Raw genomic sequence first — 27,416 nt, forward strand, 5'->3', positions numbered from 1 at the left:
CTGTGTCACTATACCCCACTCCCTCTAACATGTAAACTCACTGAACAGGCCCTCAATCCCTCTGTTACTGTGTCACTAAACCCTACTCCCTCTAGCATGTAAGCTCACTGAGCAGGGCCCTCAATCCCTCTTTTACTGTGTCACTATACTCCACTCCCTCTAGCATGTAAGCTCACTGAGCAGGGCCCTCAATCCCTCTGTTACTGTGTCACTATAACCCACTCCCTCTAACATGTAAACTCACTGAGCAGGGCCTCAATCCCTCTGTTACTGTGTCACTATATCCCACTCCCTCTAACATGTAAGCTCATTAAGCAGGGCCTCAATCCCTCTGTTACTGTGTCACTATACCCCACTCCCTCTAACATGTAAACTCACTGAGCAGGCCCTCAACTCCTCTCTTACTGTGTCACTATACCCTACTCCCTCTAACATGTAAACTCACTGAGCAGGGCCCTCAATCCCTCTGTTACTGTGTCACTATACCCTACTCCCTCTAGCATGTAAGCTCACTGAGCAGGGCCCTCAATCCCTCTGTTACTGTGTCACTATAACCCACTCCCTCTAACATGTAAACTCACTGAGCAGGGCCTCAATCCCTCTGTTACTGTGTCACTATACCCCACTCCCTCTAACATGTAAGCTCACTCAGCAGGGCCCTCAATCTTTCTGCTACTGTGTCACTATACCCCACTCCCTCTAACATGTAAACTCACTGAGCAGGGCCCTCAACCCCTCTGTTACTGTCACTATACCCCACTCCCTCTAACATGTAAGCTCATTAAGCAGGGCCCTCAACCCCTCTGTTACTGTGTCACTATACCCCACTCCCTCTAACATGTAAACTCACTGAGCAGGCCCTCAATCCCTCTGTTACTGTCACTATACCCCACTCCCTCTAACATGTAAACTCACTGAGCAGGGCCCTCAATCCCTCTGTTACTGTGTCACTATACCCCACTCCCTCTAACATGTAAACTCACTGAGCAGGCCCTCAACCCCTCTGTTACTGTGTCACTATACCCCACTCCCTCTAACATGTAAGCTCACTGAGCAAGGCCCTCAATCCCTCTGTTACTGTGTCACTATACCCCACTCCCTCTAACATGTAAGCTCATTGAGCAGGGCCCTCAATCCCTCTGTTACTGTCACTATACCCCACTCCCTCTAGCATGTAAGCTCACTGAGCAAGGCCCTCAATCCCTCTGTTACTGTGTCACTATACCCCACTCCCTCTAACATGTAAGCTCACTCAGCAGGGCCCTCAATCTTTCTGTTACTGTGTCACTATACCCCACTCCCTCTAACATGTAAACTCACTGAGCAGGGCCTCAATCCCTCTGTTACTGTGTCACTATATCCCACTCCCTCTAACATGTAAGCTCATTAAGCAGGGCCTCAATCCCTCTGTTACTGTGTCACTATACCCCACTCCATCTAGCATGTAAGCTCACTGAGCAAGGCCCTCAATCCCTCTGTTACTGTGTCACTATACCCCACTCCCTCTAACATGTAAGCTCATTGAGCAGGGCCCTCAATCCCTCTGTTACTGTGTCACTATACCCCACTCCCTCTAGCATGTAAACTCACTGAACAGGCCCTCAATCCCTCTGTTACTGTGTCACTATACCCCACTCCCTCTAGCATGTAAGCTCACTGAGCAGGGCCCTCAATCCCTCTGTTACTGTCACTATACCCCACTCCATCTAGCATGTAAGCTCACTGAGCAAGGCCCTCAATCCCTCTGTTACTGTGTCCCTATACCCCACTCCCTCTAACATGTAAGCTCACTCAGCAGGGCCCTCAATCTTTCTGTTACTGTGTCACTATACCCCACTCCCTCTAGCATGTAAACTCACTGAACAGGCCCTCAATCCCTCTGTTACTGTGTCACTATACCCCACTCCCTCTAGCATGTAAGCTCACTGAGCAGGGCCCTCAATCCCTCTGTTACTGTGTCACTATACCCCACTCCCTCTAGCATGTAAGCTCACTCAGCAGGGCCCTCAATCTTTCTGTTACTGTGTCACTATACCCCACTCCCTCTAACATATAAGCTCACTGAGCAGGGCCCTCAATCCCTCTGTTCCTGTGCGCGTCTGTTAGTCCACCCATTGTACAGCGCTACGGAATTTGCTGGCGCTATATAAATAATAATTGTCTCTTTAATTGCAAGAATGGGGTCAGACATGGAATAGGCAGGAGGGAACAATGACCTGGGGTAGACACAAGCACAATCTGGAATATAGATATTGTGTATTCACAGAAAAGGAATGGAGAGACGTTATGGATGTTATCAAACTCTTTATTGTAAAACAAAACAATATGGTCATATTCCAGCATTAAACTACAATACATGAGTTATAAATCATTCTGTGAAATAAGATACATTGTTCGATAAATGTGTAATAAATCAGTCTGTGCCATGAGATACATTGTGTAATAAATGAGTCTGTGAAATAAGATACAGTGTCCTTGTTCTACATTAAATTTTCAGTTCCATAAATGGTTGTCTGTCAGTCAAGCTGTCACTTTAAATGTTCTGATAAGCCCTGCCCATGGCCACACCCCAATCTCTGGAAATGGTCCCGCCCCTGATCACACCCCATGGAATAAACAATATATAGGATAGCCCACACTGTATAGAAACCATATGATTATTTATTCTCAAAGCATCGTGTTGGATAGATTTTGATGTGCAGTGAACGTTGTGATTACTATATAGAACATCAACGATTTCTTCAATTCTTCTGGGAAGAGAGAGAATGACAATTCCCTCGCCTCCCATTCACACGGACGTCACACCCTGCAGTGGTTGTGGTGAGAAGCAGACGGGTCAGATAATCTAGCAGATGAGTGGACAGTTTAGCGTTTACATATTCTGTGATTCATTACGTATTAAACTAAATCAATCCTATGGCTATTAAAGATATAGCGATCCTTCAGATTTGTTATAGATTACACTGAACAAACTCTCAGCTAACCTTAGAAAATGATGATATAGAAATAATGTAAATGTTTTAGAGAAATGTTTTTTTTTTTTTTTTGCTATAAAAATAGCCCTCTTCAACTTCAGGTTTCTGTAGTGGTTATGGTGGCAGGCGTGCCCTAGTACCCAGCCTATCCATTTTAAGGAGCCAAGCATTTTTTGATCGTTTAGTTTATTGCGGTGCACCGGGCGCCACTCCCCGCCTCCACTACCCTCACCGGAAATTCCTACTCCCGGTAGCTCTCCTGAGCAAAGCCCAGCTCATTGGTTCGATCAGCTGACGTTCTGTGGTTGGATCCCATGGAATTAATTCTCAGTGATATTGTGAACTAATTGCACTGCGGACTCAACAAGTGAATTCTTCTTCTAGCTCCGTCCTGGCCATCGCGGTATTATCTCTTTAGCCTTTATGGGATGTTAATAAACAAACTGTTATCACTGACATTTCTCATCTTCAAATGGACTGTTTAATTTCCTTCCAGAGGGTTTTAGACACACGAACGTTGCATGAAAGATCCTTTATTCCAGAGAGATCGTTTCAGAAAACCAGACCCAAAATTTTAATTTTTACATATTTCTCCAGCTTTTCCTCAGGATCCAAAACGTTGCAATGAAATAGTTGAGTCGGTTATTGATTTTGGTTTAGTCGAGCGATCTCCCCTATTTCAGCTGGATGTGTCCTTAGCCATTAGTGATGTAACTCTGACATGTTATTACAGGACATCTTGAAGGTAGACCGGTCATCAGATACTACCATCAAAGGGTTACACCAAGCACCATGGCCAGTGATTTGCAGTAGTAATGGTCCCTGCAGTTTGTGCGCAATTTTTCGCTATGAAATACTGGACATACAGAGATTAACCCCTCTGCTGCCACCATCTCTGGCAGCGTCATCAGGCCGGCTGCGCTCCGTTGCCAATCATTGATGGACAGTGAGCCGATGCTCTCAGCCAATGAATAGCTTCCGAGTCGTGCAACTCTAAGACCAGGATCCGGGGACCCAGGTTCGAGCGTAAACCACCATTAAGCAATTTGCTCCATTTCTGGGGAGCAGGGCCCTCAATCTTTCTGTTACTGTTTCACTATACCCCACTCCCTCTAGCATGTAAGCTCACTGAGCAGGGCCCTCAATCCATCTGTTACTGTGTCACTATACCCCACTCCCTCTAACATGTAAGCTCACTCAGCAGGGCCCTCAATCTTTCTGTTACTGTGTCACTATACCCCACTCCCTCTAACATGTAAACTCACTGAACAGGCCCTCAATCCCTCTGTTACTGTGTCACTAAACCCTACTCCCTCTAGCATGTAAGCTCACTGAGCAGGGCCCTCAATCCCTCTTTTACTGTGTCACTATACTCCACTCCCTCTAGCATGTAAGCTCACTGAGCAGGGCCCTCAATCCCTCTGTTACTGTGTCACTATAACCCACTCCCTCTAACATGTAAACTCACTGAGCAGGGCCTCAATCCCTCTGTTACTGTGTCACTATATCCCACTCCCTCTAACATGTAAGCTCATTAAGCAGGGCCTCAATCCCTCTGTTACTGTGTCACTATACCCCACTCCCTCTAACATGTAAACTCACTGAGCAGGCCCTCAACTCCTCTCTTACTGTGTCACTATACCCTACTCCCTCTAACATGTAAACTCACTGAGCAGGGCCCTCAATCCCTCTGTTACTGTGTCACTATACCCTACTCCCTCTAGCATGTAAGCTCACTGAGCAGGGCCCTCAATCCCTCTGTTACTGTGTCACTATAACCCACTCCCTCTAACATGTAAACTCACTGAGCAGGGCCTCAATCCCTCTGTTACTGTGTCACTATACCCCACTCCCTCTAACATGTAAGCTCACTCAGCAGGGCCCTCAATCTTTCTGCTACTGTGTCACTATACCCCACTCCCTCTAACATGTAAACTCACTGAGCAGGGCCCTCAACCCCTCTGTTACTGTCACTATACCCCACTCCCTCTAACATGTAAGCTCATTAAGCAGGGCCCTCAACCCCTCTGTTACTGTGTCACTATACCCCACTCCCTCTAACATGTAAACTCACTGAGCAGGCCCTCAATCCCTCTGTTACTGTCACTATACCCCACTCCCTCTAACATGTAAACTCACTGAGCAGGGCCCTCAATCCCTCTGTTACTGTGTCACTATACCCCACTCCCTCTAACATGTAAGCTCACTGAGCAAGGCCCTCAATCCCTCTGTTACTGTGTCACTATACCCCACTCCCTCTAACATGTAAGCTCATTGAGCAGGGCCCTCAATCCCTCTGTTACTGTCACTATACCCCACTCCCTCTAGCATGTAAGCTCACTGAGCAAGGCCCTCAATCCCTCTGTTACTGTGTCACTATACCCCACTCCCTCTAACATGTAAGCTCACTCAGCAGGGCCCTCAATCTTTCTGTTACTGTGTCACTATACCCCACTCCCTCTAACATGTAAACTCACTGAGCAGGGCCTCAATCCCTCTGTTACTGTGTCACTATATCCCACTCCCTCTAACATGTAAGCTCATTAAGCAGGGCCTCAATCCCTCTGTTACTGTGTCACTATACCCCACTCCCTCTAACATGTAAACTCACTGAGCAGGCCCTCAACTCCTCTCTTACTGTGTCACTATACCCTACTCCCTCTAACATGTAAACTCACTGAGCAGGGCCCTCAATCCCTCTGTTACTGTGTCACTATACCCTACTCCCTCTAGCATGTAAGCTCACTGAGCAGGGCCCTCAATCCCTCTGTTACTGTGTCACTATAACCCACTCCCTCTAACATGTAAACTCACTGAGCAGGGCCCTCAACCCCTTTGTTACTGTCACTATACCCCACTCCCTCTAACATGTAAGCTCATTAAGCAGGGCCCTCAACCCCTCTGTTACTGTGTCACTATACCCCACTCCCTCTAACATGTAAACTCACTGAGCAGGCCCTCAATCCCTCTGTTACTGTCACTATACCCCACTCCCTCTAACATGTAAGCTCACTGAGCAGGCCCTCAATCCCTCTGTTACTGTCACTATACCCCACTCCCTCTAACATGTAAACTCACTGAGCAGGGCCCTCAATCCCTCTGTTACTGTGTCACTATACCCCACTCCCTCTAACATGTAAACTCACTGAGCAGGCCCTCAACCCCTCTGTTACTGTGTCACTATACCCCACTCCCTCTAGCATGTAAGCTCACTGAGCAAGGCCCTCAATCCCTCTGTTACTGTGTCACTATACCCCACTCCCTCTAACATGTAAGCTCACTCAGCAGGGCCCTCAATCTTTCTGTTACTGTGTCACTATACCCCACTCCCTCTAACATGTAAACTCACTGAACAGGCCCTCAATCCCTCTGTTACTGTGTCACTATACCCCACTCCCTCTAGCATGTAAGCTCACTGAGCAGGGCCCTCAATCCATCTGTTACTGTGTCACTATACCCCACTCCCTCTAACATGTAAGCTCACTCAGCAGGGCCCTCAATCTTTCTGTTACTGTGTCACTATACCCCACTCCCTCTAACATGTAAACTCACTGAACAGGCCCTCAATCCCTCTGTTACTGTGTCACTAAACCCTACTCCCTCTAGCATGTAAGCTCACTGAGCAGGGCCCTCAATCCCTCTTTTACTGTGTCACTATACTCCACTCCCTCTAGCATGTAAGCTCACTGAGCAGGGCCCTCAATCCCTCTGTTACTGTGTCACTATACCCCACTCCCTCTAACATGTAAGCAGTGGATTTAGTAACCCTGCAAACAGAGGGCAGAATGGAAGGAGGATTTAAAAGAAGAGCGACATGAGATTATTGTGATTCCTGGAGTTAGCACATGGTGGGTTAGCGAAGGTGGGACCGGGATTTGGAGAGACATCACCAGCTGCTAGGAGCAGAAGGATAGAAAGGAAGAGTAAGGTGGGAGTAGGATTTGTGTAACGGATCCCCTATACTCCGGATGAGTATATGCGCTGTAGTTCTCCCAAACCCCCAGTGAAGCAGTGATTATAGCTCCCAATTCCCCAAACATCAGCCTAGACTTGATTAAGGGTAGAAACGAATGTGTTTAATCTGGCTAACTGGCCCACTTATCTACAAAGCAATGATGCAGTAAAAAACGCCGAGACGCCGGGGGCGGGGCCTGACTGCCATGCTGACCGGTCGCAGGCTGGAGAGGCTCCTGATAAATTGGATCAAATTTGGCTAAAAACGTAAGCTATTTCGGCATATTGTGTGACCTGAAGCCATATCTAGTGTCCGGGCTGAGGCTGGAGCCACCGCGGGCCCTGAGATCGGGAGTGCCAGAGCCCCCAGTGGGTGAAATGGGACTTCGGGGTCTGCGGCCTATGCGGGTGGAGAGCTGGACGGACGGTCGCTGTCCTGCTTGCGAACCTGACTGCCATGCAACAGCCTTGTGATGCACTTCACAGGCCTCGCCTCCCCCCCACATGGACCGGGGGGGTTCTCTCGGTCCCCACCGGAGGGAACCCTCGCCCTACAAAGCCCAACATCGCACCTGCCTGACGGCGCACACCACGAGCTGGGCCCCTAAAATGGCAGCAATGCGGACTGTACCACAATACACAACCTTATGCGAACGCAGGCAAAAACAACGCACGGAGCTACATCCTCACTAGAGAAAAGCCCGCATATACTCATGCCATCTACCTGCATGGGAATTGGGATAGGGTAAGAGGTGGAGGACACAGGTGGCGTACGCCGCCCTCGGAAGCGCCACTCACCTACTAGCCCTGAAACTGGGCCTGAAAAAAGGCCGACCGAAGCGACCCACACGTGGCACCTCCGGTAAATCTGAGCCGGCAACGAAGCAAAGATGCACATCAACAACGCTCATCACTCGCCCACATTATGAGACCCACATGCACGGACCTCCACACCTCTTCACCCAATGAAGATTGCTGACCCCAGCCTCGGACTTGCCGACCACACTGAGCCGCCTATGCAATCTCACAACATCGATGGAACAAACAACACTCTGGGGACAGTAACAGGCATAAGGACAGGTCCAACAACAGTGGTTTTACTTTCTACTTTTTTACACCTTATCATTTTTACTTCTATTCTTCCTGAATGGCGCTGGACTGCAATACCCTTTTGTGTAGGTGACAGACTGCCATCATTCCACTCATGGAGATATCCGGTACTGACTGTTACTGGCATGGCTCGCTCTGGGCTCCCATGTACACCGCAATCACACCGGACAACCCTGTGCTGCATACACCAACCCAAGAAGTCCAGACCAGCCGGGGTGGAATACTGCTGTGGCACCACTACTTGCAGGATCTCATCGGTTAACATTGTGTTTGCAGCTTAAACCATTCAGCATAGTATACCATCTACCAAACATATAGGCTTGATGTCATTCATTTAACTCATCTGTGTACCTAGCTAGACATGTAATTTTAAAAAAAGGATGGGTGTAAGACTAATCAGCCCAGATAACTATGTATGGAAAGCATGTCCCTCTCTTAAGCACAGGCAAGCGTAGTTCAGCGTGTTCATACTACTAATACTTACTTTAAGCTACTGAGTCAAACTTGTTTATATATGTTAGTTGCATTGCATGCTTAAAAGCTCAAGCTACTCGAGAACCTAAACAATTGCTAAAATGTTACTTTAATTAAAATTGTGCCTGACAATCATTTACCACAACCTGTAACGCAAATGTTCAATATTGTACCTTGATGTCGCTGTTGTGGCGCACCAAAGCTTGTAATTACTCTTATGCACACCAAAAATAAAGAATTTAAAAAAAAAAAAAAAAAATGCCCAGAACACTCCCACAAAATGTCCACAAATTCCTGTGTACGAGCGACTCGGCCTTAAAACATAAAAAATCAAAATACATACAAAACAAATAGAAACCCCCACAAATTATGTATTAAATATTCCTTACCTGAGCACCCAAATTCTCCAAATAGTGCTCAGATCCATGCAATACCTGGTGTTGCGTTGAAGTGCGATAAACTTGGGGGAACGAGGATGGACTTATTAATGATACTTTATAAATTAAAGGGTTACTCCAACCACCGTGACCGCTTGGGCCTTTAGAAGTGGTCATAGTGGTACCAATCTGCGCAGCGTTTTTGCTTGAAACACGGCACATTCAAAGATCTTTACATTTTTGTGCCGGGGGCCGTTGCACCCCCAACACATGTGAGTTAGACAGCCGGGAACTCTTACCCACGGTGTTGAAACCAGGGTGGAGAGCTTTAATAGGGACTGGATTCCAGGTAAGTTAATCGCTTATTGTTCAGGGTATGCTAAAATGGAAAGGGGGGCATCATTACTAAATCCCAAAAAGGCATACTGATAAAATGGAGTCCTCTCCTGCAACTGTCAAAAATAACTTACGAGGTTCCCACTGAATACCTTTAAAGCAACCTATTTTATTACCCCTACTTATACCCTTTGTGTCACTATACCCCACTCCCTCTAGCATGTAAGCTCATTGAGCAGGGCCTCAATCCCTCTGTTACTGTGTCACTATACCCTACTCCCTCTAGCATGTAAGCTCACTGAGCAGGGCCCTCAATCCCTCTGTTACCGTGTCACTATAACCCACCTCCTCTAACATGTAAACTCACTGAGCAGGGCCTCAATCCCTCTGTTACTGTGTCACTATACCCCACTCCCTCTAACATGTAAACTCACTGAGCAGGCCCTCAACTCCTCTCTTACTGTGTCACTATACCCCACTCCCTCTAACATGTGAACTCACTGAGCAGGCCCTCAACTCCTCTCTTACTGTGTCACTATACCCCACTCCCTCTAACATGTAAACTCACTGAGCAGGGCCCTCAATCCCTCTGTTACTGTGTCACTATACCCTACTCCCTCTAGCATGTAAGCTCACTGAGCAGGGCCCTCAATCCCTCTGTTACTGTGTCACTATACCCCACTCCCTATAACATGTAAACTCACTGAGCAGGGCCCTCAATCCCTCTGTTACTGTCACTATACCCCACTCCCTCTAACATGTAAGCTCACTCAGCAGGGCCCTCAATCTTTCTGTTACTGTGTCACTATACCCCACTCCCTCTAACATGTAAACTCACTGAGCAGGGCCCTCAACCCCTCTGTTACTGTCACTATACCCCACTCCCTCTAACATGTAAGCTCATTAAGCAGGGCCCTCAACCCCTCTGTTACTGTGTCACTATACCCCACTCCCTCTAACATGTAAACTCACTGAGCAGGGCCCTCAATCCCTCTGTTACTGTGTCACTATACCCCACTCCCTCTAACATGTAAGCTCACTGAGCAGGGCCCTCAATCCCTCTGTTACTGTCACTATACCCCACTCCCTCTAACATGTAAGCTCATTAAGCAGGGCCCTCAACCCCTCTGTTACTGTCACTATACCCCACTCCATCTAGCATGTAAGCTCACTGAGCAAGGCCCTAAATCCCTCTGTTACTGTGTCACTATACCCCACTCCCTCTAACATGTAAGCTCATTGAGCAGGGCCCTCAATCCCTCTGTTACTGTCACTATACCCCACTCCCTCTAACATGTAAGCTCACTCAGCAGGGCCCTCAATCTTTCTGTTACTGTGTCACTATACCCCACTCCCTCTAGCATGTAAACTCACTGAACAGGCCCTCAATCCCTCTGTTACTGTGTCACTATACCCCACTCCCTCTAGCATGTAAGCTCACTGAGCAGGGCCCTCAATCCCTCTGTTACTGTGTCACTATACCCCACTCCCTCTAACATGTAAGCTCACTCAGCAGGGCCCTCAATCTTTCTGTTACTGTGTCACTATACCCCACTCCCTCTAACATATAAGCTCACTGAGCAGGGCCCTCAATCCCTCTGTTCCTGTGCGCGTCTGTTAGTCCACCCATTGTACAGCGCTACGGAATTTGCTGGCGCTATATAAATAATAATTGTCTCTTTAATTGCAAGAATGGGGTCAGACATGGAATAGGCAGGAGGGAACAATGACCTGGGGTAGACACAAGCACAATCTGGAATATAGATATTGTGTATTCACAGAAAAGGAATGGAGAGACGTTATGGATGTTATCAAACTCTTTATTGTAAAACAAAACAATATGGTCATATTCCAGCATTAAACTACAATACATGAGTTATAAATCATTCTGTGAAATAAGATACATTGTTCGATAAATGTGTAATAAATCAGTCTGTGCCATGAGATACATTGTGTAATAAATGAGTCTGTGAAATAAGATACAGTGTCCTTGTTCTACATTAAATTTTCAGTTCCATAAATGGTTGTCTGTCAGTCAAGCTGTCACTTTAAATGTTCTGATAAGCCCTGCCCATGGCCACACCCCAATCTCTGGAAATGGTCCCGCCCCTGATCACACCCCATGGAATAAACAATATATAGGATAGCCCACACTGTATAGAAACCATATGATTATTTATTCTCAAAGCATCGTGTTGGATAGATTTTGATGTGCAGTGAACGTTGTGATTACTATATAGAACATCAACGATTTCTTCAATTCTTCTGGGAAGAGAGAGAATGACAATTCCCTCGCCTCCCATTCACACGGACGTCACACCCTGCAGTGGTTGTGGTGAGAAGCAGACGGGTCAGATAATCTAGCAGATGAGTGGACAGTTTAGCGTTTACATATTCTGTGATTCATTACGTATTAAACTAAATCAATCCTATGGCTATTAAAGATATAGCAATCCTTCAGATTTGTTATAGATTACACTGAACAAACTCTCAGCTAACCTTAGAAAATGATGATATAGAAATAATGTAAATGTTTTAGAGAAATGTTTTTTGTTTTTTTTTGCTATAAAAATAGCCCTCTTCAACTTCAGGTTTCTGTAGTGGTTATGGTGGCAGGCGTGCCCTAGTACCCAGCCTATCCATTTTAAGGAGCCAAGCATTTTTTGATCGTTTAGTTTATTGCGGTGCACCGGGCGCCACTCCCCGCCTCCACTACCCTCACCGGAAATTCCTACTCCCGGTAGCTCTCCTGAGCAAAGCCCAGCTCATTGGTTCGATCAGCTGACGTTCTGTGGTTGGATCCCATGGAATTAATTCTCAGTGATATTGTGAACTAATTGCACTGCGGACTCAACAAGTGAATTCTTCTTCTAGCTCCGTCCTGGCCATCGCGGTATTATCTCTTTAGCCTTTATGGGATGTTAATAAACAAACTGTTATCACTGACATTTCTCATCTTCAAATGGACTGTTTAATTTCCTTCCAGAGGGTTTTAGACACACGAACGTTGCATGAAAGATCCTTTATTCCAGAGAGATCGTTTCAGAAAACCAGACCCAAAATTTTAATTTTTACATATTTCTCCAGCTTTTCCTCAGGATCCAAAACGTTGCAATGAAATAGTTGAGTCGGTTATTGATTTTGGTTTAGTCGAGCGATCTCCCCTATTTCAGCTGGATGTGTCCTTAGCCGTTAGTGATGTAACTCTGACATGTTATTACAGGACATCTTGAAGGTAGACCGGTCATCAGATACTACCATCAAAGGGTTACACCAAGCACCATGGCCAGTGATTTGCAGTAGTAATGGTCCCTGCAGTTTGTGCGCAATTTTTCGCTATGAAATACTGGACATACAGAGATTAACCCCTCTGCTGCCACCATCTCTGGCAGCGTCATCAGGCCGGCTGCGCTCCGTTGCCAATCATTGATGGACAGTGAGCCGATGCTCTCAGCCAATGAATAGCTTCCGAGTCGTGCAACTCTAAGACCAGGATCCGGGGACCCAGGTTCGAGCGTAAACCACCATTAAGCAATTTGCTCCATTTCTGGGGAACCAGGCGAGGGTACTCCTAGGGCAGCACAAAACCAGGATACACCACTGGGTAGAGGTTTGAAGGAGCAGTGAGGTGAGAGCAGAAAGCCTACACCACCTTTACATTCAGAGTGTCTTGGGTTGTGGGAAAATTTGAAGACCACCAAAGGATAGAGAGACAGGGGTAGCGGTGTCAGAAGGAGAGAGACATGTTTCAGTTAAGGCTAGTTAAGTCTAGGGAACGAGAAATGAAAAGGTCATGCACAGCAGTAGATTTAGTAACCCTGCAAACAGAGGGCAGAATGGAAGGAGGATTTAAAAGAAGAGCGACATGAGATTATTGTGATTCCTGGAGTTAGCACATGGTGGGTTAGCGAAGGTGGGACCGGGATTTGGAGAGACATCACCAGCTGCTAGGAGCAGAAGGATAGAAAGGAAGAGTAAGGTGGGAGTAGGATTTGTGTAACGGATCCCCTATACTCCGGATGAGTATATGCGCTGTAGTTCTCCCAAACCCCCAGTGAAGCAGTGATTATAGCTCCCAATTCCCCAAACATCAGCCTAGACTTGATTAAGGGTAGAAACGAATGTGTTTAATCTGGCTAACTGGCCCACTTATCTACAAAGCAATGATGCAGTAAAAAACGCCGAGACGCCGGGGGCGGGGCCTGACTGCCATGCTGACCGGTCGCAGGCTGGAGAGGCTCCTGATAAATTGGATCAAATTTGGCTAAAAACGTAAGCTATTTCGGCATATTGTGTGACCTGAAGCCATATCTAGTGTCCGGGCTGAGGCTGGAGCCACCGCGGGCCCTGAGATCGGGAGTGCCAGAGCCCCCAGTGGGTGAAATGGGACTTCGGGGTCTGCGGCCTATGCGGGTGGAGAGCTGGACGGACGGTCGCCGTCCTGCTTGCGAACCTGACTGCCATGCAACAGCCTTGTGATGCACTTCACAGGCCTCGCCTCCCCCCCACATGGACCGGGGGGGTTCTCTCGGTCCCCACCGGAGGGAACCCTCGCCCTACAAAGCCCAACATCGCACCTGCCTGACGGCGCACACCACGAGCTGGGCCCCTAAAATGGCAGCAATGCGGACTGTACCACAATACACAACCTTATGCGAACGCAGGCGAAAACAACGCACGGAGCTACATCCTCACTAGAGAAAAGCCCGCATATACTCATGCCATCTACCTGCATGGGAATTGGGATAGGGTAAGAGGTGGAGGACACAGGTGGCGTACGCCGCCCTCGGAAGCGCCACTCACCTACTAGCCCTGAAACTGGGCCTGAAAAAAGGCCGACCGAAGCGACCCACACGTGGCACCTCCGGTAAATCTGAGCCGGCAACGAAGCAAAGATGCACATCAACAACGCTCATCACTCGCCCACATTATGAGACCCACATGCACGGACCTCCACACCTCTTCACCCAATGAAGATTGCTGACCCCAGCCTCGGACTTGCCGACCACACTGAGCCGCCTATGCAATCTCACAACATCGATGGAACAAACAACACTCTGGGGACAGTAACAGGCATAAGGACAGGTCCAACAACAGTGGTTTTACTTTCTACTTTTTTACACCTTATCATTTTTACTTCTATTCTTCCTGAATGGCGCTGGACTGCAATACCCTTTTGTGTAGGTGACAGACTGCCATCATTCCACTCATGGAGATATCCGGTACTGACTGTTACTGGCATGGCTCGCTCTGGGCTCCCATGTACACCGCAATCACACCGGACAACCCTGTGCTGCATACACCAACCCAAGAAGTCCAGACCAGCCGGGGTGGAATACTGCTGTGGCACCACTACTTGCAGGATCTCATCGGTTAACATTGTGTTTGCAGCTTAAACCATTCAGCATAGTATACCATCTACCAAACATATAGGCTTGATGTCATTCATTTAACTCATCTGTGTACCTAGCTAGACATGTAATTTTAAAAAAAGGATGGGTGTAAGACTAATCAGCCCAGATAACTATGTATGGAAAGCATGTCCCTCTCTTAAGCACAGGCAAGCGTAGTTCAGCGTGTTCATACTACTAATACTTACTTTAAGCTACTGAGTCAAACTTGTTTATATATGTTAGTTGCATTGCATGCTTAAAAGCTCAAGCTACTCGAGAACCTAAACAATTGCTAAAATGTTACTTTAATTAAAATTGTGCCTGACAATCATTTACCACAACCTGTAACGCAAATGTTCAATATTGTACCTTGATGTCGCTGTTGTGGCGCACCAAAGCTTGTAATTACTCTTATGCACACCAAAAATAAAGAATTTAAAAAAAAATAAAAAAAAACGCCCAGAACACTCCCACAAAATGTCCACAAATTCCTGTGTACGAGCGACTCGGCCTTAAAACATAAAAAATCAAAATACATACAAAACAAATAGAAACCCCCACAAATTATGTATTAAATATTCCTTACCTGAGCACCCTAATTCTCCAAATAGTGCTCAGATCCATGCAATACCTGGTGTTGCGTTGAAGTGCGATAAACTTGGGGGAACGAGGATGGACTTATTAATGATACTTTATAAATTAAAGGGTTACTCCAACCACCGTGACCGCTTGGGCCTTTAGAAGTGGTCATAGTGGTACCAATCTGCGCAGCGTTTTTGCTTGAAACACGGCACATTCAAAGATCTTTACATTTTTGTGCCGGGGGCCGTTGCACCCCCAACACATGTGAGTTAGACAGCCGGGAACTCTTACCCACGGTGTTGAAACCAGGGTGGAGAGCTTTAATAGGGACTGGATTCCAGGTAAGTTAATCGCTTATTGTTCAGGGTATGCTAAAATGGAAAGGGGGGCATCATTACTAAATCCCAAAAAGGCATACTGATAAAATGGAGTCCTCTCCTGCAACTGTCAAAAATAACTTACGAGGTTCCCACTGAATACCTTTAAAGCAACCTATTTTATTACCCCTACTTATACCCTTTGTGTCACTATACCCCACTCCCTCTAGCATGTAAGCTCATTGAGCAGGGCCTCAATCCCTCTGTTACTGTGTCACTATACCCTACTCCCTCTAGCATGTAAGCTCACTGAGCAGGGCCCTCAATCCCTCTGTTACCGTGTCACTATAACCCACCTCCTCTAACATGTAAACTCACTGAGCAGGGCCTCAATCCCTCTGTTACTGTGTCACTATACCCCACTCCCTCTAACATGTAAACTCACTGAGCAGGCCCTCAACTCCTCTCTTACTGTGTCACTATACCCCACTCCCTCTAACATGTAAACTCACTGAGCAGGCCCTCAACTCCTCTCTTACTGTGTCACTATACCCCACTCCCTCTAACATGTAAACTCACTGAGCAGGGCCCTCAATCCCTCTGTTACTGTGTCACTATACCCTACTCCCTCTAGCATGTAAGCTCACTGAGCAGGGCCCTCAATCCCTCTGTTACTGTGTCACTATACCCCACTCCCTATAACATGTAAACTCACTGAGCAGGGCCCTCAATCCCTCTGTTACTGTCACTATACCCCACTCCCTCTAACATGTAAGCTCACTCAGCAGGGCCCTCAATCTTTCTGTTACTGTGTCACTATACCCCACTCCCTCTAACATGTAAACTCACTGAGCAGGGCCCTCAACCCCTCTGTTACTGTCACTATACCCCACTCCCTCTAACATGTAAGCTCATTAAGCAGGGCCCTCAACCCCTCTGTTACTGTGTCACTATACCCCACTCCCTCTAACATGTAAACTCACTGAGCAGGGCCCTCAATCCCTCTGTTACTGTGTCACTATACCCCACTCCCTCTAACATGTAAGCTCACTGAGCAGGGCCCTCAATCCCTCTGTTACTGTCACTATACCCCACTCCCTCTAACATGTAAGCTAATTAAGCAGGGCCCTCAACCCCTCTGTTACTGTCACTATACCCCACTCCATCTAGCATGTAAGCTCACTGAGCAGGGCCCTCAATCCCTCTGTTACTGTGTCACTATACCCCACTCCCTCTAACATGTAAGCTCATTGAGCAGGGCCCTCAATCCCTCTGTTACTGTCACTATACCCCACTCCCTCTAACATGTAAGCTCACTCAGCAGGGCCCTCAATCTTTCTGTTACTGTGTCACTATACCCCACTCCCTCTAGCATGTAAACTCACTGAACAGGCCCTCAATCCCTCTGTTACTGTGTCACTATACCCCACTCCCTCTAGCATGTAAGCTCACTGAGCAGGGCCCTCAATCCCTCTGTTACTGTGTCACTATACCCCACTCCCTCTAACATGTAAGCTCACTCAGCAGGGCCCTCAATTTTTCTGTTACTGTGTCACTATACCCCACTCCCTCTAACATATAAGCTCACTGAGCAGGGCCCTCAATCCCTCTGTTCCTGTGCGCGTCTGTTAGTCCACCCATTGTACAGCGCTACGGAATTTGCTGGCGCTATATAAATAATAATTGTCTCTTTAATTGCAAGAATGGGGTCAGACATGGAATAGGCAGGAGGGAACAATGACCTGGGGTAGACACAAGCACAATCTGGAATATAGATATTGTGTATTCACAGAAAAGGAATGGAGAGACGTTATGGATGTTATCAAACTCTTTATTGTAAAACAAAACAATATGGTCATATTCCAGCATTAAACTACAATACATGAGTTATAAATCATTCTGTGAAATAAGATACATTGTTCGATAAATGTGTAATAAATCAGTCTGTGCCATGAGATACATTGTGTAATAAATGAGTCTGTGAAATAAGATACAGTGTCCTTGTTCTACATTAAATTTTCAGTTCCATAAATGGTTGTCTGTCAGTCAAGCTGTCACTTTAAATGTTCTGATAAGCCCTGCCCATGGCCACACCCCAATCTCTGGAAATGGTCCCGCCCCTGATCACACCCCATGGAATAAACAATATATAGGATAGCCCACACTGTATAGAAACCATATGATTATTTATTCTCAAAGCATCGTGTTGGATAGATTTTGATGTGCAGTGAACGTTGTGATTACTATATAGAACATCAACGATTTCTTCAATTCTTCTGGGAAGAGAGAGAATGACAATTCCCTCGCCTCCCATTCACACGGACGTCACACCCTGCAGTGGTTGTGGTGAGAAGCAGACGGGTCAGATAATCTAGCAGATGAGTGGACAGTTTAGCGTTTACATATTCTGTGATTCATTACGTATTAAACTAAATCAATCCTATGGCTATTAAAGATATAGCGATCCTTCAGATTTGTTATAGATTACACTGAACAAACTCTCAGCTAACCTTAGAAAATGATGATATAGAAATAATGTAAATGTTTTAGAGAAATGTTTTGTTTTGTTTTTTTGCTATAAAAATAGCCCTCTTCAACTTCAGGTTTCTGTAGTGGTTATGGTGGCAGGCGTGCCCTAGTACCCAGCCTATCCATTTTAAGGAGCCAAGCATTTTTTGATCGTTTAGTTTATTGCGGTGCACCGGGTGCCACTCCCCGCCTCCACTACCCTCACCGGAAATTCCTACTCCCGGTAGCTCTCCTGAGCAAAGCCCAGCTCATTGGTTCGATCAGCTGACGTTCTGTGGTTGGATCCCATGGAATTAATTCTCAGTGATATTGTGAACTAATTGCACTGCGGACTCAACAAGTGAATTCTTCTTCTAGCTCCGTCCTGGCCATCGCGGTATTATCTCTTTAGCCTTTATGGGATGTTAATAAACAAACTGTTATCACTGACATTTCTCATCTTCAAATGGACTGTTTAATTTCCTTCCAGAGGGTTTTAGACACACGAACGTTGCATGAAAGATCCTTTATTCCAGAGAGATCGTTTCAGAAAACCAGACCCAAAATTTTAATTTTTACATATTTCTCCAGCTTTTCCTCAGGATCCAAAACGTTGTGGCAATGAAATAGTTGAGTCGGTTATTGATTTTGGTTTAGTCGAGCGATCTCCCCTATTTCAGCTGGATGTGTCCTTAGCCGTTAGTGATGTAACTCTGACGAGGACATGTTATTACAGGACATCTTGAAGGTAGACCGGTCATCAGATACTACCATCAAAGGGTTACACCAAGCACCATGGCCAGTGATTTGCAGTAGTAATGGTCCCTGCAGTTTGTGTGCAATTTTTCGCTATGAAATACTGGACATACAGAGATTAACCCCTCTGCTGCCACCATCTCTGGCAGCGTCATCAGGCCGGCTCCGCTCCGTTGCCAATCATTGATGGACAGTGAGCCGATGCTCTCAGCCAATGAATAGCTTCCGAGTCGTGCAACTCTAAGACCAGGATCCGGGGACCCAGGTTCGAGCGTAAACTACCATTAAACAATTTGCTCCATTTCTGGGGAACCAGGCGAGGGTACTCCTAGGGCAGCACAAAACCAGGATACACCACTGGGTAGAGGTTTGAAGGAGCAGTGAGGTGAGAGCAGAAACCCTACACCACCTTTACATTCAGAGTGTCTTGGGTTGTGGGAAAACTTGAAGACCACCAAAGGATAGAGAGACAGGGGTAGCGGTGTCAGAAGGAGAGAGACATGTTTCAGTTAAGGCTAGTTAAGTTTAGGGAACGAGAAATGAAAAGGTCATGCACAGCAGTGGATTTAGTAACCCTGCAAACAGAGGGCAGAATGGAAGGAGGATTTAAAAGAAGAGCGACATGAGATTATTGTGATTCCTGGAGTTAGCACATGGTGGGTTAGCGAAGGTGGGACCGGGATTTGGAGAGACATCACCAGCTGCTAGGAGCAGAAGGATAGAAAGGAAGAGTAAGGTGGGAGTAGGATTTGTGTAACGGATCCCCTATACTCCGGATGAGTATATGCGCTGTAGTTCTCCCAAATCCCCAGTGAAGCAGTGATTATAGCTCCCAATTCCCCAAACATCAGCCTAGACTTGATTAAGGGTAGAAACGAATGTGTTTAATCTGGCTAACTGGCCCACTTATCTACAAAGCAATGATGCAGTAAAAAACGCCCAGACGCCGGGGGCGGGGCCTGACTGCCATGCTGACCGGTCGCAGGCTGGAGAGGCTCCTGATAAATTGGATCAAATTTGGCTAAAAACGTAAGCTATTTCGGCATATTGTGTGACCTGAAGCCATATCTAGTGTCCGGGCTGAGGCTGGAGCCACCACGGGCCCTGAGATCGGGAGTGCCAGAGCCCCCAGTGGGTGAAATGGGACTTTGGGGTCTGCGGCCTATGCGGGTGGAGAGCGGGACGGACGGTCGCCGTCCTGCTTGCGAACCTGACTGCCATGCAACAGCCTTGTGATGCACTTCACAGGCCTCGCCTCCCCCCCACATGGACCGGGGGGGTTCTCTCGGTCCCCACCGGAGGGAACCCTCGCCCTACAAATCCCAACATCGCACCTGCCTGACGGCGCACACCACGAGCTGGGCCCCTAAAATGGCGGCAATGCGGACTGTACCACAATACACAACCTTATGCGAACGCAGGCGAAAACAACGCACGGAGCTACATCCTCACTAGAGAAAAGCCCGCATATACTCATGCCATCTACCTGCATGGGAATTGGGATAGGGTAAGAGGTGGAGGACACAGGTGGCGTACGCCGCCCTCGGAAGCGCCACTCACCTACTAGCCCTCAAACTGGGCCTGAAAAAAGGCCGACCGAAGCGACCCACACGTGGCACCTCTGGTAAATCTGAGCCGGCAACGAAGCAAAGATGCACATCAACAACGCTCATCACTCGCCCACATTATGAGACCCACATGCACGGACCTCCACACCTCTTCACCCAATGAAGATTGCTGACCCCAGCCTCGGACTTGCCGACCACACTGAGCCCCCTATGCAATCTCACAACATCGATGGAACAAACAACACTCTGGGGACAGTATCAGGCATAAGGACAGGTCCAACAACAGTGGTTTTACTTTCTACTTTTTTACACCTTATCATTTTTACTTCTATTCTTCCTGAATGGCGCTGGACTGCAATACCCTTTTGTGTAGGTGACAGACTGCCATCATTCCACTCATGGAGATATCCGGTACTGACTGTTACTGGCATGGCTCGCTCTGGGCTCCCATGTACACCGCAATCACACCGGACAACCCTGTGCTGCATACACCAACCCAAGAAGTCCAGACCAGCCGGGGTGGAATACTGCTGTGGCACCACTACTTGCAGGATCTCATCGGTTAACATTGTGTTTGCAGCTTAACCCCTTAAGGACCAAACTTCTGGAATAAAAGGGAATCATGACATGTCACACATGTCATGTGTCCTTAAGGGGTTAAACCATTCAGCATAGTATACCATCTACCAAACATATAGGCTTGATGTCATTCATTTAACTCATCTGTGTACCTAGCTAGACATGTAATTTAAAAAAAAGGATGGGTGTAAGACTAATCAGCCCAGATAACTATGTATGGAAAGCATGTCCCTCTCTTAAGCACAGGCAAGCGTAGTTCAGCGTGTTCATACTACTAATATTTACTTTAAGCTACTGAGTCAAACTTGTTTATATATGTTAGTTGCATTGCATGCTTAAAAGCTCAAGCTACTCGAGAACCTAAACAATTGCTAAAATGTTACTTTAATTAAAATTGTGCCTGACAATCATTTACCACAACCTGTAACGCAAATGTTCAATATTGTACCTTGATGTCGCTGTTGTGGCGCACCAAAGCTTGTAATTACTCTTATGCACACCAAAAATAAAGAATTAAAAAAAAAAAAAAAAAAACGCCCAGAACACTCCCACAAAATGTCCACAAATTCCTGTGTACGAGCAACTCGGCCTTAAAACATAAAAAATCAAAATACATACAAAACAAATAGAAACCCCCACAAATTATGTATTAAATATTCCTTACCTGAGCACCCAAATTCTCCAAATAGTGCTCAGATCCATGCAGTGTAGGAGAAATGCCACCGGGTGGAAGTTCTGACTTCTGGGAGCTCCTGTGGCCAAAATACGGGGTGCTCCGGCTGGCTCCTAGGTAGCGTTTGTTCCCCTTAGTCTCAGGCACCTTCCCTCTAAAAACGCTCTCCTGGTGGATTTCAAAGTCGTTCAAAACCCCGGACTGTGATGTCCGGGATCTGCATGGTCACCTCATGCCATGTACTGTTCCATAACATTTGCAGCTAAATTCCGCTGAGGTGACCGGGAACCCACGAAGTCCTCATGCCGAACTTAGTTCCATAATGATCGCGGCTAATTACGGCTGAGGACAATTCGTTGGGAGTCCTGGGAGCTAATAATGGCTCACTAGATATTACCTCGTATTATATACACACACAATAGGTATGCTGTATATGATGATTCATTAGACATTACCCCATATTATATACACACTCTATGTATTCTGCATATAACGCACCGTTTATAATAAGATTCATTAGACATTAACCCATATTATATACACACACACACACACACTGTATTCTGTATATAACGCACAGTTTATAATGATTCATTAAAAATTACCCCGTATTATATACACACTATGTATTCTGTATATAACACACCATTTGATTAAATATGACTCCATATTATATATACACACTATGTATTCTGTATATAACTACCAGTTTATAACATGATTCATTAGATATTACCCCATATTATATATACACACACTATGTATTCTGTATATAACACACCATTTGATTAATTAAATATGTCCCCATATTTATATCTATATATATATATATATATATAGATATATACACACACAATATGTATTCTGTATATAACGCCCAGGTTATAATATGATTCATTAGATATTACCCCGTATTATATTCACACAATATGTAATCTACATTTAATACACCCAATATAATCTGTTTTTCAGAGTGATGGCAGTTTGTTTATTGCAGCTGATGAAAGGATTCTACGATGTCGATCTTCACGAGTTTCTAGATGAGATTCATGGTTCGTTATTGAATACGCTGCAGAAAAAAGATGGGATTGTGCTTGGACTTACACAGACTGCGCAGTCATACGAGATTCTATTCAGCACGTCCGTTTACCAGGTTTTTCAGGTTGTCAGTTTGAGAGTAAAAAAAAAGTTAAACATAAATTGTGTCTTTACTAAAATAAATCTGTTCCAATAATGTGCAAGGAGAATGTAGAAATGGCAGGGATTGGCGTGGACATCATTCTCTAACACGTTTGTTTCCAGCCCTGCTATTCACCATTTCTTTGACAAATCTCCACAATTCCTCATTTAGTGCACTCTCTCTCTTATGTCTTTTAGCAAGTTATTCACCCAATCTTTAATCCTTATTAAAAAAAAAAATAAAAAAATAAGATTTGGATAAAAACAGACAGAAGACAAGCTTTGTTCTCTGACCAGTTTTATTTTCTGCTTCCCAGAGAAACATCACTGATTTCACAAGTGTCACAGACAGGGGACAATGACATACAGCACATGAACGCAGGCACCAGAAAGGCAGACTATGGGGCACAACACGTCAGGGGTTCCAAACCCAGCCCCCGAAAAATTGCTGCATTTACAACAAAATACATGTCTGTTCATTGGAGCATAGAGGATCAATAAATAAAACCAGCTCTGGAGCGAGACTGAAAGTCTAGGAATGGACAGAATGGGAGTCTGCAGGCAGGTACAGGTGACATTACCCCCAGCAGAATATGAACTGCCCAAACCTTGAGCAGAGGAACAGAAACCAGATTTGTACAATTTTACATCCAGGCTTTAATCAAACATTGGCCACATTGGAGTTTTTTTTATTATTATTTTGGTATAAATGTTACAAATTGATCAATAATGTGCCGTTTAAAGAATAATACACTAAGTGTCACTGCTTACGGAAATACCGTGGTCTCAGGCCACGGATGCGGTTTGTTACTAAATTCAGAATTTTTGAGAATTAAAGGGACACTACAGTCACCCAGTCCACTTCCTCTCACTGAAGTGGTCTGGGTGCAGTGTCCTCTACACCCTGCAATATAAAACATCCCTCCAATACTGTGCAATGAGAATGAGAATGTAATGTTGACATTGCAGGGTTACGTCCACCACTAGTGGCTGTCAGTATGACAACCTCTAGACAAAGTAAAACTAGCAGCACTGATGCGGCAACGATGGCAATGCATTGATTCACTGCTTTCCTATGGGGACGTTTGAATGTGTGCGCAGCGCTTGCCACACCTGCACAATAGGTCCCCAATTCTCCTGTATTAGAAGCATAGGATTGGTCACATCAGCGGGAAGATGTCACGGGAGGCGGGAAGATGATTTTTTTCCCGTCTGGTTTTGGTTCTGAGTTTAGTGAATAAACCTGAAACTAATTAAACTAGTTATGGAAACAGCTGAAAGTTCACGATCAGCAATAAGCTCAGTGCCATATATTGAAGGGAGACAGAAACTAAGGTCCTTGGACGCCTCACCGTAGGTAGACCGGTACTTGGAATGACGTTCAGGGCTCGGGCTGTAACTATTTAAATATCGGTGTGTCGTCTTTACTGACTCCCACCTCTGCTAATAAACACATTCACAGCTGGAGCGTATATACAATTCTGTAAACAACTAAAGCAGGACAGTGGAGGTCTGATCCATGTCTTAGTAAATGGCTGTTAGTCATGTGACACTGCAGAGTGGGATTAACTCTTTCCAGTATGACACTCAGGACATAGGGAGCAGCAAGGGGATTATCTTCAAAATGTACAGAGAAATTCTAGCTAATAATAGAATACACTGCCTGATGAGCCTGGCTAGGAGGTATAAACCAGCTCTGATAGTGCTTTACATCGATCACGTGAGCGGTCATTCTACGAGCTCCCTTAAAGTCACCTCATTATTGGTATTGGGTCGCGTGAGCTTACTTTTAAATTTATAGATGGTGGTGACAAACAAGCCACACTACATCCACTGTTAGTGACACTTATCTGGTTAAACTGCAAGCTCATCAGGCAAACTGGTAATAAATGCCTTAAATATACTAAACGAACAAAATTCATTCAAAAGAAAAACACCAATTCTGCTGAAACTCTGCTAGCGGACTGTGCCCCTCCTCCCGCTATATCCAGCTAGCTCCCTGTATAAATAAATGGAATGTTCCACGAAGCAGGGGAGGGGGGGTACGTATCCCAGCATAAACATTTATAATAAATATTGTCAGCATCTCAGTAAAACAAGCATTACATTCTATCTACATTATCTGCCTCTGATCTGTAATAAGCCATAAATCGAGGAGCCCCAGGGAGCGGGAAAAATCTGTGTCTCCCTGTGGATATTTAATCATCTATTGTAATTACATTAAAATATCACTCTTTAATAATACCCAATTTTAAAAGGCTCTTTCTTTAAGACAGGGTTGCAAACCACCCGTCACATGATAAAGCAAAGTTCTATTATCCTTCCTGCTCAACTGTGTGCAAATTATTGTTAACTCTGTGTGTGCAAGGCCTTGCCATAGAATTTAAGGATATCCGTGCAAATCCACTTGGAGAGAAATATACTATAACTAGTTTCAGCTTTCGTGATTAGTTGTTTACCCGGATCCCGTTTTACCCAAGGAATATGGGGCAAACGAGGGAGGAATTAAAACACCCTGTAGCAGGTTCAATATGGCTCAATCACATTGTAATCTATATCCTCGAGGATTAGGGTCCGTAGGGCAAACCCGGAGATATTAGGGTTAAATTATAATGCCAGAAGAACAGCTATCTGGATGAAAGAGAATATCAAATAAAAATTCCTAAAACTGCTTCATTACTCTAGGTTAAAATTCAGGAGACGTCCGTGTGATTCAATAGGGAGTCTGTGGGATATGGAAGGCAGGTTGCGCAGCACAATAAATTAAAGGCTGGTCTGAGGTATATGGGTGGAGAAGGGTTAATGCTGATGTCGATCTGACTTCTTCCAAGGGGTGATAAGACAATAGTAAACATTGCCCACTAGAAAACGGACACAAATATTCCTGAAAGTACAAAATGAGGGTCTACACCCCGCAGAGGAAGGATTCGGGACAAAGAAGAGGATACTCCCAAATACATCACTCATCTTCCATTGAAATATTGAACGATAAGAGGGTACGGGTCGGGGCAAGCAGGGTAAGATAAAATACATTTTAATTTCCCAGACATCACCAAATCCCAGGACAGACCCTGCCAGCCATCATTTCAATGGGCAGCTCCCAGAGTCCTGACAAATGCTTAGCAGTAAGGACTTTGGGATGTTTTACCCAAAAATTAGTATCTCGGGTGGGACCTTCTCCAGCTGTTGTTGAAACATACAATCTTTCTAGATGATAACTTCAATTCCTCCTTGAATCGCTGGTTGCAGTATTTCACCGGGGGTGTGATATGAGTAAAGCAGGGACTGTTTGGGTTATTGTGAGCTGGTACCCCGCCTGCCCCATTTGTATCCCTGCAACCCTTCCCCTACCAGTTGGCATTGTCCCACCCGTCCTCGGTGGAAGGTGCTTTTGCCTTGCCACCTTTTTCCTCCTGCCAGTGACTGTCCCAGTTTTCCCAGCTATCGCTGTTGCTGTTGCTGTTCTTGTTGTTGGAGGTGGTCCCAGACCCCCACACCTCCCAGCTATCTGAGCTCTTCCTGCCCGTCGAGTTTTCTGGGAAGGTCCAGCTGTCACCGCTTGGTGATTTCGAGGGTTTTTTCACATCCTCAGAGCTGCCGAACGTCTCCCAAAAGCTTTTCCCAGTATTGGTGTTTTGATAGCCTTCTCCATCTGCTGACTGGTAACCCTCTCCTTGTGCAGAGCTGGGTATATTAAAAAAAAAAAAAAAAGGAGACCATGAGTTTAGATTGGAAGACTGACATGACATGGAGAGCCAGAGAGATATAAATACAAGAGACATGGCAGGTCAGAGAGATATTGATTGTAGCCCTCCTCGCCTCTCTATCCTCTCCGCTGATATTTATTTTGTTGATCTTGCCCTTCCGCTCCCTCTTTTCCCTCCCTCCCTTTGCGGGTTCAGAGCATGCACAGTTAAAGGAACACTATAGTCACCTTAATTACTTTAGCTAAATAAAGCAGTTTTAGTGTATAGATCATTCCCCTGCAATTGCACTGCTCAATTCACTGTCATTTAGGAGTTAAATCACTTTGTTTCTGTTTATGCAGCCCTAGCCACACCTCCCCTGGCTATGATTGACAGAAAACTGGTTTCACTTTCAAACAGATGTAATTTACCTTATATAATTGTATCCCAATCTCTAAATTGAACTTTAACCCCTTAAGGACACATGCCATGTCACGATTCCCTTTTATTTCAGAAGTTTGGTCCTTAAGGGGTTAATCACATACAGGAGGCTCTTGCAGGGTCTAGCAAGCTATTAACATAGCAGGGGATAAGAAAATCTTAAACAAACAGAACTTGAAATAAAGAAAGCCTAAATAGGGCTCTCTTTACAGGAAGTGTATATGGAAGGCTGTGCAAGTCACATGCAGGGAGGTGTGACTAGGGTTCATAAACAAAGGGATTTAACTCCTAAATGGCAGAGGATTGAGCAGTGAGGCTGCAGGGGCATGTTCTATACACCAAAACTGCTTAATTACGGGGGCGGAGCCAACGCTTGAACCGAGCAGTCGCCATTCCTGATCGCTCCTCGCTCACCGTGTAAATTAAGCCTGAAAACCACGAGACAAACCCGTCCAAACTGAAAATAAATCGCGGCACTGCCAGCCGGGCGACAAGCTGCACACACTGA

General features: G+C 45.7%; 1 protein-coding gene across 6 annotated transcripts in view; it reads right to left on the reverse strand.

The window, feature by feature from the left end:
* Positions 1 to 23,062: 23,062 nt before the first annotated feature.
* The window catches only part of ARFGAP1 (ADP ribosylation factor GTPase activating protein 1), a 33,870-nt gene continuing 29,516 nt past the window's right edge, over positions 23,063 to 27,416 (reverse strand). For all 6 annotated transcript variants that reach the window (XM_063459569.1, XM_063459567.1, XM_063459568.1 and 3 more), the window contains one exon: positions 23,063 to 26,465. In XM_063459569.1, the coding sequence (XP_063315639.1) occupies positions 26,129 to 26,465 (337 nt within the window). In that variant the 3' untranslated portion in view covers positions 23,063 to 26,128. The remainder of the gene's footprint in view (positions 26,466 to 27,416) is intronic.

Source organism: Pelobates fuscus, chromosome 6 (assembly GCF_036172605.1).
Source record: "Pelobates fuscus isolate aPelFus1 chromosome 6, aPelFus1.pri, whole genome shotgun sequence".
NCBI lineage: Eukaryota > Metazoa > Chordata > Amphibia > Anura > Pelobatidae > Pelobates > Pelobates fuscus.